The sequence below is a fragment of the Staurois parvus genome, unplaced genomic scaffold, assembly GCF_062004578.1.
Source record: "Staurois parvus isolate SC_StPar_1 unplaced genomic scaffold, SC_StPar_1.0 ptg000101l, whole genome shotgun sequence".
Taxonomy (NCBI): domain Eukaryota; kingdom Metazoa; phylum Chordata; class Amphibia; order Anura; family Ranidae; genus Staurois; species Staurois parvus.
Window position 1 is genome coordinate 494219 of NW_028317897.1, and position 16049 is coordinate 510267.

General features: G+C 43.5%; 1 protein-coding gene across 1 annotated transcript in view; it reads right to left on the reverse strand.

Moving 5' to 3' along the window:
• The window catches only part of BLTP3B (bridge-like lipid transfer protein family member 3B), a 127966-nt gene extending 112293 nt beyond the window's left edge, over nt 1-15673 (reverse strand). The window contains exon 1 of the mRNA XM_089671187.1: nt 15397-15673. Within this exon, the coding sequence (XP_089527313.1) occupies nt 15397-15440 (44 nt within the window). The 5' untranslated portion in view covers nt 15441-15673. The remainder of the gene's footprint in view (nt 1-15396) is intronic.
• Nucleotides 15674-16049: the final 376 nt, after the last annotated feature.

Sequence of the window (16049 nt, forward strand, 5' to 3'; positions counted from 1 at the left end):
TATATGAACCTAGCCTAAGACAGGGAGCAGCTGAAATAGGCTGGAAAGGATCAGGAGCACTGAAATGGAAAAAAGGATGAAAAAAGTATCCTCTCAGAAAAAAAGATGAATTGTTTACAATAAACAGTGCTTCAGCAAACTTAGGCTCTATGCACACTGGCTAATAAAAAAAAATAATAATAATAATTTGCTGCTTCTGCAGGAGTTTTGTGTTTTGCCTGTAGAAGCAGCTCAATGTTATCCTATGTGTCCATGCACATTAGGACCATCAGAGGTATAGTTAAAGCTCAACGTTTAGAGGCAGGAAAAAAAAAAGAAAACCTTGTTTGAGTTTTTGATTGGAGCTTTCTGGCAGAAAAATGCTAAACTCATCCAAACTATATAAAAATCTGCTCTATATCAGAGTTTTCTCAACCCCAGCGTGCATGGAGCCTTAAAGTGTCTTTCCACTTTTGCGGATTTTGAGCACACCCAACTATATTTCTGGTATGTGTTCCCATTCACACAGCATACATAGAAAATGCAAAAAAGTATATTTCTTACCTTTTAGGCCTCATGTACACTGCTGCTCCAAAACGTGAGTTTAGGAGCTTTTGGCATTTTTTTTGCCAAAGCCCCTATACTCAACTCAGTAAAAGCTTATGTGTCCATGCACACACAGGCTTTTCTCAGAGTTTAGCAGCAGCAGCATTTAGGGGCAGCTAAACATCCATCCCCTGAATGCAGGCGAATCGTGTTCAAGAAAAGAGCGTTTGACAAAAAAAAAAAATGGAAAATGTGGCAAAAAACGCATGTAAATGCACCTTAGTGCTAGGCATATTTACCGCTAGGGTGTTTATTCATTTCAATGGCAAGTACTCTGGCCAATGAAATGAGTAAATGCCCAAGCACTAAATGTGGCTAAACACGGTACCGTGTTTACTTGCATTTTTGCCACGTTTAGTGTTTTTCAGCGGCCAGGAGAGCCTAGCGCCCAAGGGAGCTTCAGTGTACAAAGTAGCCCAAGATGGTGTCATGGCAGACTGCAAGCATGACTGAACAAAGTGAGAGTCAGTCTGTCCCAATAGAAAGGGTAAGGACAGTCTCCCCTCACTGACATACAGCACAAGCCCAGCTTTTACATTTAGGACAAACAGTTTGCAGATCTATTTTACAACTGATCATGAGATCTGCCAGCACAGACAGGGTTAATTAGGTCAAACGCAGCTCCCCAGCCTCCTCAAACAAAGAGGACCAAGCAGAATTCTTCAGTGCTGGAGTTACCACTAAAGGACATTTAAAATGGTAAGCTGCAATTTTTAATTATTTGGGGTTTTTTGTTTTTTTAAGTTAAAGCTATGAAAAATACTTCAATATAAAAGTAGGTGTTATCTCAATTTGACTTCAAAAGCAGAAATGCACTTTAAGGTCAAGGCTTTGAAAGGATATGTTTTCACTACTGTTCTGTCATATTGTATATACTGTAGTATCAATTCCAGCCATGTGTAAATTTTACTTTGAGCTGCTCTCTCAAATAATCCCTTCCCCTTTCAGCTTTTAATTCCTCTGCAAAACAGGTACAGAAATCCCCATCTTGATGCAAGCAGGAATGTCAAACACATTATATAAACTGAAGCACACGTGGGGTCAGTTAATCAGGCTGTGTGGTGGTTTTATTTATAAAAAGGTTAAAAGATCAGATGAAAGCACACACCAGGCTGTAAATCTCACATAATTCCAAAGTTCAACTAACCAACGCAATACCCTGATTTACAAGAGCAGCCGGTGAACACACATCATTCTTCCATTGCCTGGTTTTTGCTTTACACCTCACCTTTTCAATGACACAAAGTACTGTCAGTTCTAAGGGACGTGGTCTCATACACAGCAGCCTGATACTACAGGATTCCACCAGATCTTCCAAAGACTTCCCACATTTAAAGAAGAACTTTAAGCTGGTCAATCACCAGAATTTGGTTTGAAAATTTAAAATTTTGATTTTCTAATGCTTACTGGACTGGAATTGAAGTTTGTTTTCCCCCACATTGATGAGAAAATTTAAGGTTATTGTAAACCTTTGTTAAATTTAACTACACTTTTATTTTAAGAAAAAAAAAACAGTGGCCCTATTCCTCCTCTCCTGGGGTCCCCACTGAAACGCTCAGTTCTTTTTGCGTGTGCCCTCATAGCAAGATGCTTGCTATTGGGGGCACATGTGTTTGCATTCTCCCAAGCCAGGCTGTGTGCCACCATAGATACACACAGCACAGCTTGGCCACGCCCCTGGTCCCTCCGCTCAGGATTTGATGGACAGCAGCAGGAGCAAATGACTTCTGCTGCTATCAGTGCAGCCTACAAGAGCAGGGAGAAAGGAGGGAAGACCTGCAGCCAGACACAGTGCTGGACAAAAAGAAAACAAACACTTCTATTTCTGAAAGCATGCTTAATTTACAGCTTTATCTAGCAACTGCAGGAAAGGGGGAAAAAAAAAGGAAAGAGGGAAAAAAAGGAAAGGGGAAAAAAAAAGGAAAGGGGAAAAAAAAAAGGAAAGGGAAAAGAATAGACATTAAAAACTACAAACTCTTTCTAGTGGTTGATGTACAGACCTCTACAACAAGAACACAGAAAAGCAAATCTGCAAAAATATAAAAGTCTTACAAAAAAAAAATTTTTTTGTTCATAGATCAGTGTTTCTCAAGCTTTTTTTTTTCTTTAGGCAAGGCACCCTCTAAAATTATGGACATTCTTGAGGTACCCCATTCTAAAATGTAAAAAACAATTCTAATAGTTTTATATAACACAGCAACATCCATACACATAGGACACCCAATGTTAGAGATGATTTATTCTTCCAAAGCAAATACACTTTTGCACACTAGTACTCCAATGTTTCTCCTCTCCCTCAGTTTGTATCCATTATTCAGCTAATGTGACCCCAGCACTGATGTAGAGGGGCAGAGGAGGGTCAAACATGGATGCTGTGCAGGCAACCAATATCCTCCTTATCAACTGAAGATGTCATTGGTTGTCAGGACGCTGGCGGCTAGAAGGTCGTAATGGTGCACAATGAAAACCTGTGGCTTTGTACTAAAAGGCAAGCTTTTTCAACCCGCTGGCTTGTATACAAGTTTTGGGCAATTTTTAGACATTTTGCCAAGACATCCTGGTTGAAAAAGGCTGGCATAGATCACGTGCTTTCCCCATGCAGGTCAAGTCCCATCAACTGCTCATGCTCACCTTTGCTTCTCCACTACTCCATTCAGCTGCTGTAGGTCTGTTCACACATATGCAGATTGCAGTTGATGAATTTTCCTGGTAATTTTTGCATGCATTTTTAATGCTTTTTATGTTATTAATTTTTGGGAGGTATCTGTTTTGTGGGAAAAACCAGGAAAAATGCATGCACTGCATTTTTGATGCATTTCCATTGAAATCTATGGAACCAAAAATGCAACTTGCTGTGGGAAGAAAGTACCTGCCCCTTTTAAAAAAACACACTGGCTGAAAATGCACATATGTAAACGTGACCCATAGGAAACCAAGTTAAATGGACTGTATTGCGTTTCTGTAAATTTGAAAACGCACTCAAAAACGCATAGGTGTGAATCAGCCCAGAGACTTGGAGCTGACACAGAGCTGATCTCCCTGCCCCATGTGACAAGGCCAATGCTCCAGTGGCTAGCCATATACCACAGTGCTATCAAGTGAAAAGAAAGGAAGTCACATGCTCCCCATACCCAGAAGTACCAGGTATTTCCTTCTTTTAGGCCTGTATGTGTCTATCCTGAAGATAAATATTTACTGCTTGCAAGATAGGTTATTATTGTGAACCCGTGTTTGCCCAAATTGGGCAAAAGCTTAAAAAAAAGCAAACATCAAAATGCAAAATCGATGAAAAAAAACAAAAAAAACTCTGCTTATCCTTTAACCTGAACCTAAACGTGTACATCCAATTGTTCTGAAAATATCATATATATCTGAGATAAAAAGGTAAAAGGGCCTTGTGGAAGCAGTGACTGAGGGTGTCAGGCTTGCATTTCATTACATGAAAGCAGAGATGAGAATCATTTGTTGGTGCACAAAGAGTTGAGCTTGCTGTAGGTGCACTGGGGCGTTCCTGAAAAGTGTTACAAGGAACACAAGAAAAGGTTACTTTGTAGCGATGATGTACCAAACACTCGGCCTTCATGTGTCCCTTATTCTACAGACACACAATCGGTGTCACTGAATGGAGCAGACAGAATAAGGCCAGTCAGCAAGTCGGCCAAGCCTTGATTTTATCAAAACATTCTTCTAATGTTTAGAGTTGGCTTTCAATATCTATGCTGAAATCTGTTAACCGCTTCCCGACCACCCTATAGCAGAAGTACTGCTACAGGGCGGGATGACTGCGCAAAATCACATATATATATATATATATATATATATATATATATATATACACACACACACACACACACACACACACACACACACACACACACACATACATATATACATATACACACACACACACACGTGATTTTGCATTACTGGTTAGGGCGCGCGTGTCCATTAGCGGCCTCAGCTGTCGTTCACCGGGTCCCAGGTGGAGATTCCCCAGTGGCACCCGGCAATCGCCGATGGGCCACTGACGGGGGAGAGGTCTGTATGTGAACAATACAGATCTCTTCCCTGTCAGATCCAGCACACTGCTTTGACTTGCTCTGCTATGCTACACAGTAACACACACACAGTTAACCCTTTGATTGCCCCAGATGTTAACCCCTTCCTGCCCAGTGTCATTAGTACAGTGTCAGTGCTTTTTATTAGCACTGAGCACTGTATTAGTGTCATTGGAGATGTCAGTGGCAGTTAGTCAGTTCCCCACCCAGTATCAGATTGCTCGCTATAGTCCTGCTATAAGGCGCTGATCGCCGCCATTACTAGTATTAAAAAAAAAAAAAATTCCATTATATATACACCGCCATTTGTAGACGCTATAACTTTCACGTACACCAATTTGATTTTTTTAAATTTTTTTTCTGGATATGTTTTATATAAAAAAGTAAAAAATATAGTTTTGTTTTTTCAAAATTGTCAGTCTTCTTTTGTTTATATCGCAAAAAATAAAAATGCAGAGGCGATCAAATACCACTGAAAGAAAGCTCTATTTGTGGGAAAAAAAGGACATAAAATTCATTTGGGTGCAGCATTGCATGATCGCACAAGTGTCAATTAAAGTAATGCAGCGCCGTATCACAAAAAGTGGCCTGGTCAGATACCGGGGTAAATCCTCTGGAGGGCAAGTGGTTAAAGATCAGCATGTACTGTCATAAGCCAGACTAAGGCTGGCCATACATTATACAACTGGCCTTTAGATTTACCAAAACCATATTATACGAAGTTATATCAAAAAGTTTTGAGACTAGTCTTGTAACACACCAACAGATGGCAGCACAAGGCTGCACGCACAGCCACAGGGAGCACTGACCTTCATTAGTCAGTGTGCCTAAAGAAATTGTCCTGATTACGTTGGGTCCTGTGCAACTGGTGCCATTCTGACTACGTGCATTACCATGTATATGCCATTTAATGATGGACAGCAAGCCAGAGCAAAGAGCATGAAATTAGGGGCAGCACAGTGGCTAAATGGTTAGCACTTCCATCTGGCAGTATAGGGCCGTTGGTTCGAATCTCAACCACGGCACCACCTGCCTGGAGTTTGTATGTTCTCCCTGTGCCTGCGTGAGTTTCCTCTGGGTACGCCGGTTTCCTCTCACACTCCAAAGATATGCTGTTAGGTAACTTGGATCCTGTCTAAATCCTTGTATATGAATGTGAATTAGGGACCTTAGATTGTACACCCCTTGAGGGTTAGGGACTGATGTGAATGTACAATATATATGTAAAGCACTGTCTAAATTGACCGCGCTATATAAGTACCTGAAATAAATAAAATAAATTGTGCGTGAAACTGGGCACATTGCTGGATCTCCGCAATGTTGTCGAAACTGCAGCCCTTTGAGCTGGATCTTCATCTTCGGGAAGAGCATATTTTCAGGGGTTGAGCGATCAGGTCTTCCTGATCTCTCATTGTCTTTCAGTGATGTTCTTCCACTCTTGAACCTTGAACAACTCATTGCAGCATCGCTGTAAACTTGACAAATCTTGTCAAACGTCTCTGTGGCAGGATTTGCCGTTTCACGTTTGCTCTTTGTTCTAATTTAATGTCCATGATGAACTAGACCCCATAGCAAGCTGCTTGCTGCAGGGACACCCGGCAGGAGGGAGGGAGGGGCCAGGAGAGCCTGCGAGGGACCCGAGAAGAGGAGGATCCAGGCTGCTCTGTGCAAAACCATTGCACTCAGTGGGTAAGTATAGACATGTTCGTTGTCCCCCCCAAAAAAAGTAATCTTTAGAATCGCTTTCAGGTTGAGTTCACATATATGCGATGTGGTATATCGCATGCGATTCGCACAGGAACCGCACCGCATTCCTGTGCAAATTACATGCGATTTGTGTGTGTTGCGATTGGAACCATACATTTTGTATGGCTCTAATTGCACCGCACCAAAAAGGTACAGGGCCCTTTTTTTGGTCCGCACTAGAATTGGATCGTATGGGTATTCACACCTATGAGATCCAGTTCTGCACATCGCACCGCATTTTGCGGACCGCTTTCGAGGTGTTGTTCACATACACACCCGCAGCGGTTCACATAAATGGGGTGTGATTCTAATGCAGTGCGGAATTCACACAGAAAATGCTGCAAATTCCACACCGCATCAGTGTTAACCAGGGCTAAGGTTGCTACATTATTTTTCAGGCCAAGTACATTTCTGCAAGTATTGAAAAAAATACCCATTAATCCTGCCAGAAATACAGCATTCTTCCCGTGCACTGAACAAACAATGTCAATCGCTTTCCCAGCTATCTTCTATGAACTATAGGATATCCCCTCCCTATGTAACAGAGTTAAGGAGAGGGGGAGGTGTTTGTTGCCCAAATTAGAAGAGCAGTCTAGGGGTGATAATGCTGCCCCTTCATAGATATTGTACAGTAAAAGAGTGTTGTCACCCTACAACAGAAAATGTGTTACTGACATACGTGTGTGAAAAAAAAAAGAAAAAAGAAATAGGGAAAAAAAAATGATAAAAAGAAATAGAAAACTAATGCAGGCAACAACAAGGTCTGGTAAACCAAAATATGCTAGATTTTTAATTCTGGGTTAAGATACACATTATTGGATGGATGTGAAGTGGAAAAAGGGGGTGGGGGATATGCAGAGAACTGTAGTCCAGCAGACAGGGCTGATCACACTAGTTGGTATTTCAATGCAACCAAAGCAGTGTACACACAATATGAATTCAGCTACATGGGTGATTCTATCAGCCACCTCCTGCCCAGCAACTTTCAATTGAAATATTGAAGGACCCAGGCAGAACTTTTTCAGCCAAGCAATGGCTGCAACCAATCAGGTGTTCTGACAGCCATTGGCTGCAGCTGTCATAATACAGGGGGAGATTTACTAAAACTGGAGAGTGCAAAATCTAGTGCAGTTGTGCACAGTAACCAATCAGCTGCTAACTTCAGCTTGTTCAGTTAAGCTTTGGCAATAAAACCTGGAAGCTGATTGGTTTCTATGCAAAGCTGCACCAGATTTTGAACTCTCCAGTTTTGGAAAATAAACCCCTTTGTGTTGATTAGCATTGATAGGGAAGTCTGTTGCACTAGAATTTCAGTGCGTTTTCCAGTTTGCAGAAACGCACTAAAGTTCACGAGTGTTTTGAGCCGCTGCAGATTTTTGAATGGGTCAGGGACTTTTTTCCCCACAGCAGATTGCTTGTAACAGACGTAAATGGAACTGCACCAATAATGCAAGAATTGCGTTTTTGATGCATGTTGCGTGTTGTTTTGTGTTGTGTGTGACTTTAAGCCGGTTGTTAAGGAGCAGGCAGGTATGGATTTTTGGGGGACCCTACACCCAAATAAAAAGAATTACATTTATAAAAAAAAAAAAAAAAAAAAAAAAAAAAAAAAAAAACACACTGAGTGCCCCCCCAAAGTCCATACCAGACCCGAAGCTCACGCTGTTTTTCCTCCGATTAGTTTATATTTTTTATTGCCGGAAATACATAGTTGCATAGTTAGTCTGGCTGAAAAAAGACAAAAGACCATCCAGTTCAACCATTAAAAGATAAAAAAAAAAATTATAATCCTATACCTACAGTTGAACCGTTTGTGGGTTTATATTCAACTGTCAGTTAAAGACCATGTTGTTTCCTGGTTGTTAAGGATGCTGGCGGCCGCCCACTCCTTGACTACCAGGTAAAGTCATACAAAGCACAAAATGTATTAAAAAATGCACAAAGAACACATCAAAAATGGGTGTGGAAAACAACCCGCAAAATGCACCTGGAGAATGTGTCAGCTGCAATCTGCATAGATGTAAACCTAGCCTTCAGATTGTTTTTATTCAGCCCGCAGGCTATGTGTGTATGCCCAGCCCAAAAGCAAATATTTTTTACATTGCAGCTTGTCAATTCTTAGATGTGTTGGTTGCATTAAGTTTCTTTTTTAGTCTCTTTCATTTTCACCTGGTGATCCAGCCAGTAACTCTGTTTTTCAGCACAACAAACTGTCCTGCAGATGTAGAAGTAGGAGAGAAACCATTTAACACTGATGAGGTGCATACAATGATCAGCTTGTATTTATTTTAGTTAAGAGACGCACAGATACCGGTATCAATATAGTATATTTTCATGAGTATTCATACTCATGAACATGCTCCCAATACCCGAAACCGATACTTTGCGGTGCGATTTGCGTCCATACAAAATATATGCAAATTGCACTACAAAGAATAGCATGGTATGTGAACAGGAATGCGATTTCTGTCCAAATCGCATGCGGTTTCCCCACTGCTCCTGTGTGAACCCAGGCTTGTCATAGCAGTGCTGGAAACCTCCCTGCACCGATCCCATGCGGTCACAGAAGGAAAAGTCACTTCACAGGTCTGGGGATTTTAAATCCATGTGGCTTTCTCTCCTCTCCATGCAAGGATGACAGTACAGGCTAGACAGCTTTTGATTGTTCAGTATTATGATGGTGTTGACCAATCAGAAGCCATCTAGCCTGTACTGTCATCCCTGCAAGGAGATGATTTCAAATCCCTAGACCTGTGAAGCGGCTTTCTCCCCTCTCCTTGCAGGGATGACAGTACAGGCTAGACAGCTTCTGAATGGTCAGCACCGTGACAGTGCTGACCAATCAAAAGCCGTCTAGCCCATACTGTCATCCATGAAAGGAGAGGAGAGAAAGCTGCATGAATTTCAAATCCCCAGACCTGTGACATGTTTTTTTCCTTCTGTGACAGCATAGGATCAGTGCAGGGAGGTTTCCCCACACCACTCTTGTGTGAACTCAGGCTATGACAAGGCTGACACAGGGGAGATCATGTAACCATATTTTTTTTTTGCACAGGTCAGTTAGTATAGGTGTTAGGAGGTGGGAGGGAGTGTTTTGAGGCATACCTAGTAAGAACCCAGAATCCTACTTTAAGGCACTCTGCCGTCATCTCAAAAAGGAAATTAATGTCACACTGGTTTTCTAGCAGATGTTTTAGTAGCTTTTTGAAAAAGGATAAAATATGGGGAAACTTGTATGTATGGCCAAAACCTACTTATTTTGCCCAGACATGCACTTTAACACAATAAGGTCACTACAAACCAGGGCTAATGTCGACAATAAAAAAAGAAAAAACCCACAACAACACTATCTTCTCACAATACTTTTATAGCTGCTTTCAATTAGTCAAACTAGGTTTCAATCACCGAACAATGCCTGCAACTTTAAATGTATGCCATACACTGCGGGGCCATTAACTTTTACTGCTTCTTCAGCCTCCTCCCCCAGCACAAGGACAAAAAGAAAAGCCAGCAGGCTTCCAAAGTCATGCAGGTGCTAAATGCACTTCTGTATCTGAGCCCATGTAAACTCAGCCTTACCAACAGTGGTTCTACACCATGGCTGCTCACCCAAGCTTTTTTTTGTGTTTTTGCATTAGCGTTCAGCCACGTTTTTGTCACCAAGAAAAAAAAAAAAAAAAAAGGGGGGGGGGGGGTTTTGCTCAAAAAATGTCCAAAAACTCTGGTTTGCGGTGTTTTACAGTGTTCGAGCATTTTTACAGCTAAAAACCTCCTCTAGAAACCCACTAGTCCTGGCTTTTTTTTCCAGCCAAAAAACGTCCCTGCCACAAAACGTTGATTACAGCACATGGACACATGGATAATATGCTGGGGGGTTTACTAGCTGTAGAAAAAAAAAAAAACATCAAAAGCCAAAACAGCAGCTGTAAAAACATCCAGTGTGCATGAGGACTTAAGCTGAACTCCAGCAAAAGAAAATATTGTCAAAAAAAAAAAAAAAAAGAGTCATGCATGTTTTGGCTATTTCTCCACATCTGTGCAGTAATCCAGAGGAAACTCTGCCTCTGGGCAGGAGCTTCCGGTAATAAAGACCAGCTACTGCCGCTCTCTCTCCTTGTGCAGGGTGACTGGTCTTGTCTCCACCCCCTCCTGTAGTATTATGCAGGCGGCCTGTACTGGGTGGAGCTGCTGAGTCTCTCCCACAGCTCTGCTCTCTGTAGAAGCTATATACAGCCTGGTGAAGATGTCACTGCTTCCTTTACAAAGTACCATATTTTTCACTCCATAAGATGCACTTTTTTCCCCCCAAAACACGGGGGGAAATGTCTGAGCGAATATTGGTCAGGCCTACCCCCAAGTCGCCGCCACCTCCGCGTTAGAATACCAGGCCAGCCAGCAGGGAGGGGGCGGCACCAGGCCCGGAAGCTCCACTGACCCCGCTCCATGCAGCTTGTATGCTCGTGAGGGAGCTGCTGTAGTAGAGGATGCTGAGCACTGCTCGCCAGGTATGTCCTTCCCCCCCATAGACTGCCTGTGGACTGTTATACCAAACCCTGAGCTGTACATCTGTGCATTGCTGAAAGGACTCTGTTCATCCCCTGTACCGCGTGGACAGTCTCCCGTCATCCCCTGTACCGCGTGGGCAGTTTCCCGTCATCCCCTGTACCGCGTGGGCAGTCTCCCGTCATCCCCTGTACAGACATAGGTCTGTAGTCTTGGTTCAAAATATTTTTTTTCTTGTTTTCCTCCTCTAAAACCTAGGTGCGTCTTATGGTCAGGTGCGTCTTATGGAACGAAAAATACGGTAATAACTGGGCATGCAAAAGCATTTGGTGCACAGAGTGGATGTATATCGCTTATGACTACTAAGCAAGTAAAAAAGCAGGCAACCAATTAGTTATTCCTTGCAAGGGATAATTGTAATGTTTCCCAGACTTGGGCTTTAAGTCATGGCTACTGTATGTACCTTTCTATATGGTTAGTGGGGATTGAACAGCAGCAGGGAATGCATGACCTCTCTGGAAAATAAAAATGGCAGGAATACAGGAGTTCCACACAATAAAAAAGGACGCACAAATACTGCATAGTAGGCACCATATAGTATGTTCCCTTAATACATAGTAGATCCCAACTACTGTTGCTTCTGAGCTGTCTGGATACCCTGTACTTCCAGATGTGAAGTACATACTAGGAGCTGCATCAAAACCGTTTTTTTTTTTTTAAATCAGCAAATAAGAGTACCAGTACTTGTACTCAACTAACTGCTGATACCGAGTACCAATACCTTTGCAGTACGATTTGTGCCCATACAAAATGAATGTACTCAAATCACACTGCAAAGGATCGCATGTGATTTGAACAGGAACGCGGTACAATTCCTGTCCAAATTACATGCGGTTTCCCTGCAGGTTCGTTGTGATTTGAGTTTCATTTTATACGGGACCGCATCGCATTGGTGTCAGTGCATTTGCACGAGTACGTGTGCAAACGCTCAGTATCAACACTGATACCGGTATCGATGCAACCCTAGTTGGCTCACACAGGAACTCCTTGGTCTTCAGAAGTGGAGGCACGAAGTACAGCAAAAAGGTTTTCCGAAGGAAAAAAAAAAAAAGAAGGAAAATCTAGAGTAATCTCTGTATAATTCATGGACACTTAATTATTCATGCTTGTGGTATCCTAGGAAGTGATTCACTGCAATCTATAAACATGACTCGGAAATACCAAACCTACCTGCAGACACCACACAATAGTCGCATCCGGCACTTTCAGGTAGGGAGACACTTGAAGGCCTACCAATTGTTTTCAAATAAGATCACCGCACACCACTAGTTTATACAAACTTAACTTCATCATGTCATTAGAAATACCACAACCCTCTCTATGAAACAGATTTTATAGTCTATTTATACCTTTAACTGCCAGGCGTGTGCACAGCAATTTGAAATGTCAATCCTCTTTAGTCATTCATACTCAGCGGCGCTGAACCAGAAAAAAGATCTGCTCCCACGATAACATACAAAATTGTCATTGCTGTAAAATGCTGCCCATACACATATAGATCCCATTCTGGTATAAAGCAATCATTTTGATATTCTGATGGATTCTAGCAATTATCGACCAGGCACAGGCTGTGTAGACAGCTATAACAAAAAGGCGAGCGGAGAGCTCCTTTATTAAAGTTCTTCACTGACAACTGTAAAAGACGATTTTCATAAGGAGACACAAATCCATAATTAGGAATTATTACAAGAAGAGATGTATTATTACTGCGAGAATAAAGTATTAGCTGTATTACTAACGGAGACTGTAAGCCAAAACAGAGCACTATACATTGTAGAGGGAATTATCCCTATTAGGGGGGATCCTCTACAATGTTATCAGAGAAAAGGTACCTACAGAGAACCCTCAGCCCAACCGGCTGTTAGGATCAGAATTAGTAATGTTTATAAGCTGCTCCACAACCTTAGCGGACACTCCCTGGAGAAGTCTTCTCGAGGGACAGCTTGTTAGATGCAACTAATTCTTCTAGCAAATCATTCTTGTTTTCCCCCTGACAGGCAGGTGGCCTACAGACCTTGGAGGGAGCTTTACTGATGGCACAAAGACTCCTCGGGGGCCAAACTGGAAGCACACAGAGAGGGGACACATAGGGCAGCACAAAAGCCCCTGGAGGTGCTTTAAAAATACCACAAAAGCACCTCAGGGTGCCAGGACGATACCACAAAGGCTCTGGGATGGGTGCCAGGATGGCAGCACACAGGCTCCAGGGGAGTTTCATGAGGATATCACATAGACTCAGGCAGTGTGCCAGTTGGGTTGCACAAGGACATTTTAGGGATGCCAGAGTGGTACCACACAGACCCCAATGGCTGCCAGAGGCATACAAAAAAACTTGGGGCTCCAAGAAAGGTGGCACAGACCCCAGAGCTACCTGGAGGATAGCATGCAGCCACAAGTATGGCACAAAAACTTCACCCTCTAGGACCACCAGAATGGGGGCACATAGACCACCCAGGGTGGCCAAAAAGAGGGGCACACAGACCAGCCAGGGTGGCCAAAAGGGGGGCACACAGACCAGCCGGGGCGACCAAAAGGGGGGCACACAGACCAGCCGGGGCGGCCAAAAATGGGGGCACACAGACCACCCAGGGTGGCCAAAAGGGGAAAACACAGGCCATCCAGTGTGGCCAAATAGGGGGCAACATAGACCATCCAGGACTGACAAAAGAGGGGCACAAAGAACATCCAGGACTGACAAGGAGGGCACAGAGAACATCCAGGACTGCCAAAAGGGGAACACACAGAGCCCTGGCAGAAAAGCAAAACAGAGACATGAGCTGTGCCCCAAGAGTGATGCAATGAAAGGAGTATCACAGCAATGGTATTTGGGCAGGAAGGTGAGCCAGCGTTACTATTCCTATTTCAGCCAAAGAATACCTGAGATCATGCTTTCCCCTCCATAATTTAGATCACATTTCAATAGTCTAACATCAACACCACCCTGGAACAAAAAAGCAAAACAAAACCTTTGCACATTCATGTTAGCAAGAGACCAGACAGCGCTCTTCAATGACATCATGTTTTTTAAACAGATCTGGCAGACATGAAAACACAGCCAAGCCCAGGAAACCTGACCCGTACCGGAGAGTCTGAAAACATCCAGAACATTATGATCATTACAGGGCCGAACTGATGATCTCGAAAAAGTTCAGATTCCTAGACAGTGAGCTACAGCCCAATCTGTGTACTGGGTGATGCCATCCCTGGGATGGGGCCATTGGCACCAGAGCAAGCTGGCCGCTGACAAAGTCAACTCATCAACTGCTTAGCCCGTGCTGGTGGGCTGGGACACACCTTCTATGGCTAGTACCGAACTTATAAAAGGCCAAAAGGGGCTATCAACCCCCCCTCACCCTGTATACAAAACTAATTAAAACATTAGTTTCTCTTATTAAAATGTATCTTGGGAATTAATATTTTGTCTGCCATCATCTGTGAAAGCCTCTCCCCTGGTATATTTTTTTAAGTTTTAAACAAATTTTTGGCAACCCAATCAAAGCATACTTCAAGCATTTAATCTCCCAAGGAAGGCAGCCTTTGATTGCGTGCATGTGACCTCATGGCGACGTTTTGTTGCGCATTTCTGAAATTGAGAGTGAACCAATTCTATAGTTATCGATTTGTTAGTTTGAGAGAAAAGTCAACTACGGAGGACATTTCATGTAGAGGCAGGTCTAGTCGTAAGGACTTTAATTTGCTGCGTATTTTAATTCCTGTGTATTGGGGGGGTGCAACAAACGTGAAGTGCCCCGGGGCCCCCAGGTCTAGATCTGGCCCTGTCTGCGAAGATGGTTACAGAGGGGTTAATGTGTGGATGGCTGTCATCTCTCTCCACCTCTTCTTCTTCTAGTATGCCTGGCTGTAGTAAATTCCTCCAAAAAAAAAAAAACACGAAAAAGGGTGAGGAAGGAAATAATTGATCAGGATTCCTGTGGCGTAGGCGTGCGATAACAAGGTGACAGGAGACCTTCAGCCCGCCAGACACCGCCAGGCACAGATGTCACCCTTGGACCCTCAATCCCACAGCGTGACATCATGTTTACGAAGCCCATTCTGATTTCCTGTTGTCACGTCACCCTCCCACTTCAAGGTGCAGCTGAGCAAAACACATTTTCATACTTTTCCCGCAATTAAACCGTCCATTCCCTTTAACCCCTTTCGCATCCACCTGCACCCCCCCCCCCCCCGTCTTTGGCACTCCTGGCATCACCCTCCCACACCTCCTAGGACTCATCGGACTCTCTTTATGTCTCCCCTATAAAGGATTAATAATCAGTCCTTTCTACCGGCCATGTTTCAAAGTGCGGTCACCCCCAGCAACCAACCAGATGTGACCTCATGTGAGCGCACACTAGGGCGACCACTGATTGGTTGCTAGGGGTTTCTACAGCATTCCCGCTAGCCAGGAGAAGGACGGGAAAGATGACAATGATAGAAAACAGACCTGGAGAGATGTTTCAGGATTTGCTTCTTGATAAGTCCAGCCATGGTGCAGGGGGGAGAGGGCAGGATCAGCAGCGGAGGAGGAGGAGAGTCCTAAGGGGGGTCCTCATCTAGACACAGGGCTCTGCCTGTCCCTCCATAGTCACACAGAGGGGACAGGCTCCGGGAAGGGGGGCTCAGAGACACAGTGTCCAGGGGGAAGAGGCGGCACACACCATCACACAGCGTCCATCTTAGCTGCACCATCACCTAGAGACAGGCAGCAGGAGGAGGTGCACAGTGACTCATGGAGGGAAGGAGGGAGGGTGGAGGAGAGAGGCTGCACAATGGCAGGGGGAGGATAGTAACCCTTTCATAGCCTGAGCTGCTGCTGGGGAGGGGGGGACTCTGCACAGAACAACCTCCCACTCCCTGCCACAGCCCCTGACTCTTCCTTCTATTGCTTACATATATACATGTACACTGAAACATTGTTTATAAAAAATGAATACATACTAAAAAAAAGGAAAAAAACTATAAAATAGAAATCATACAAATTCTTTTGACATATATGAACTGCTGGATATGCAAGTGTCGCATTACTCAAAACTTCACAACTTTTCTTAGCACTTCTGCCTGGCAGTACTAGAGGTGTTGGTTCAAATCCCAACCACG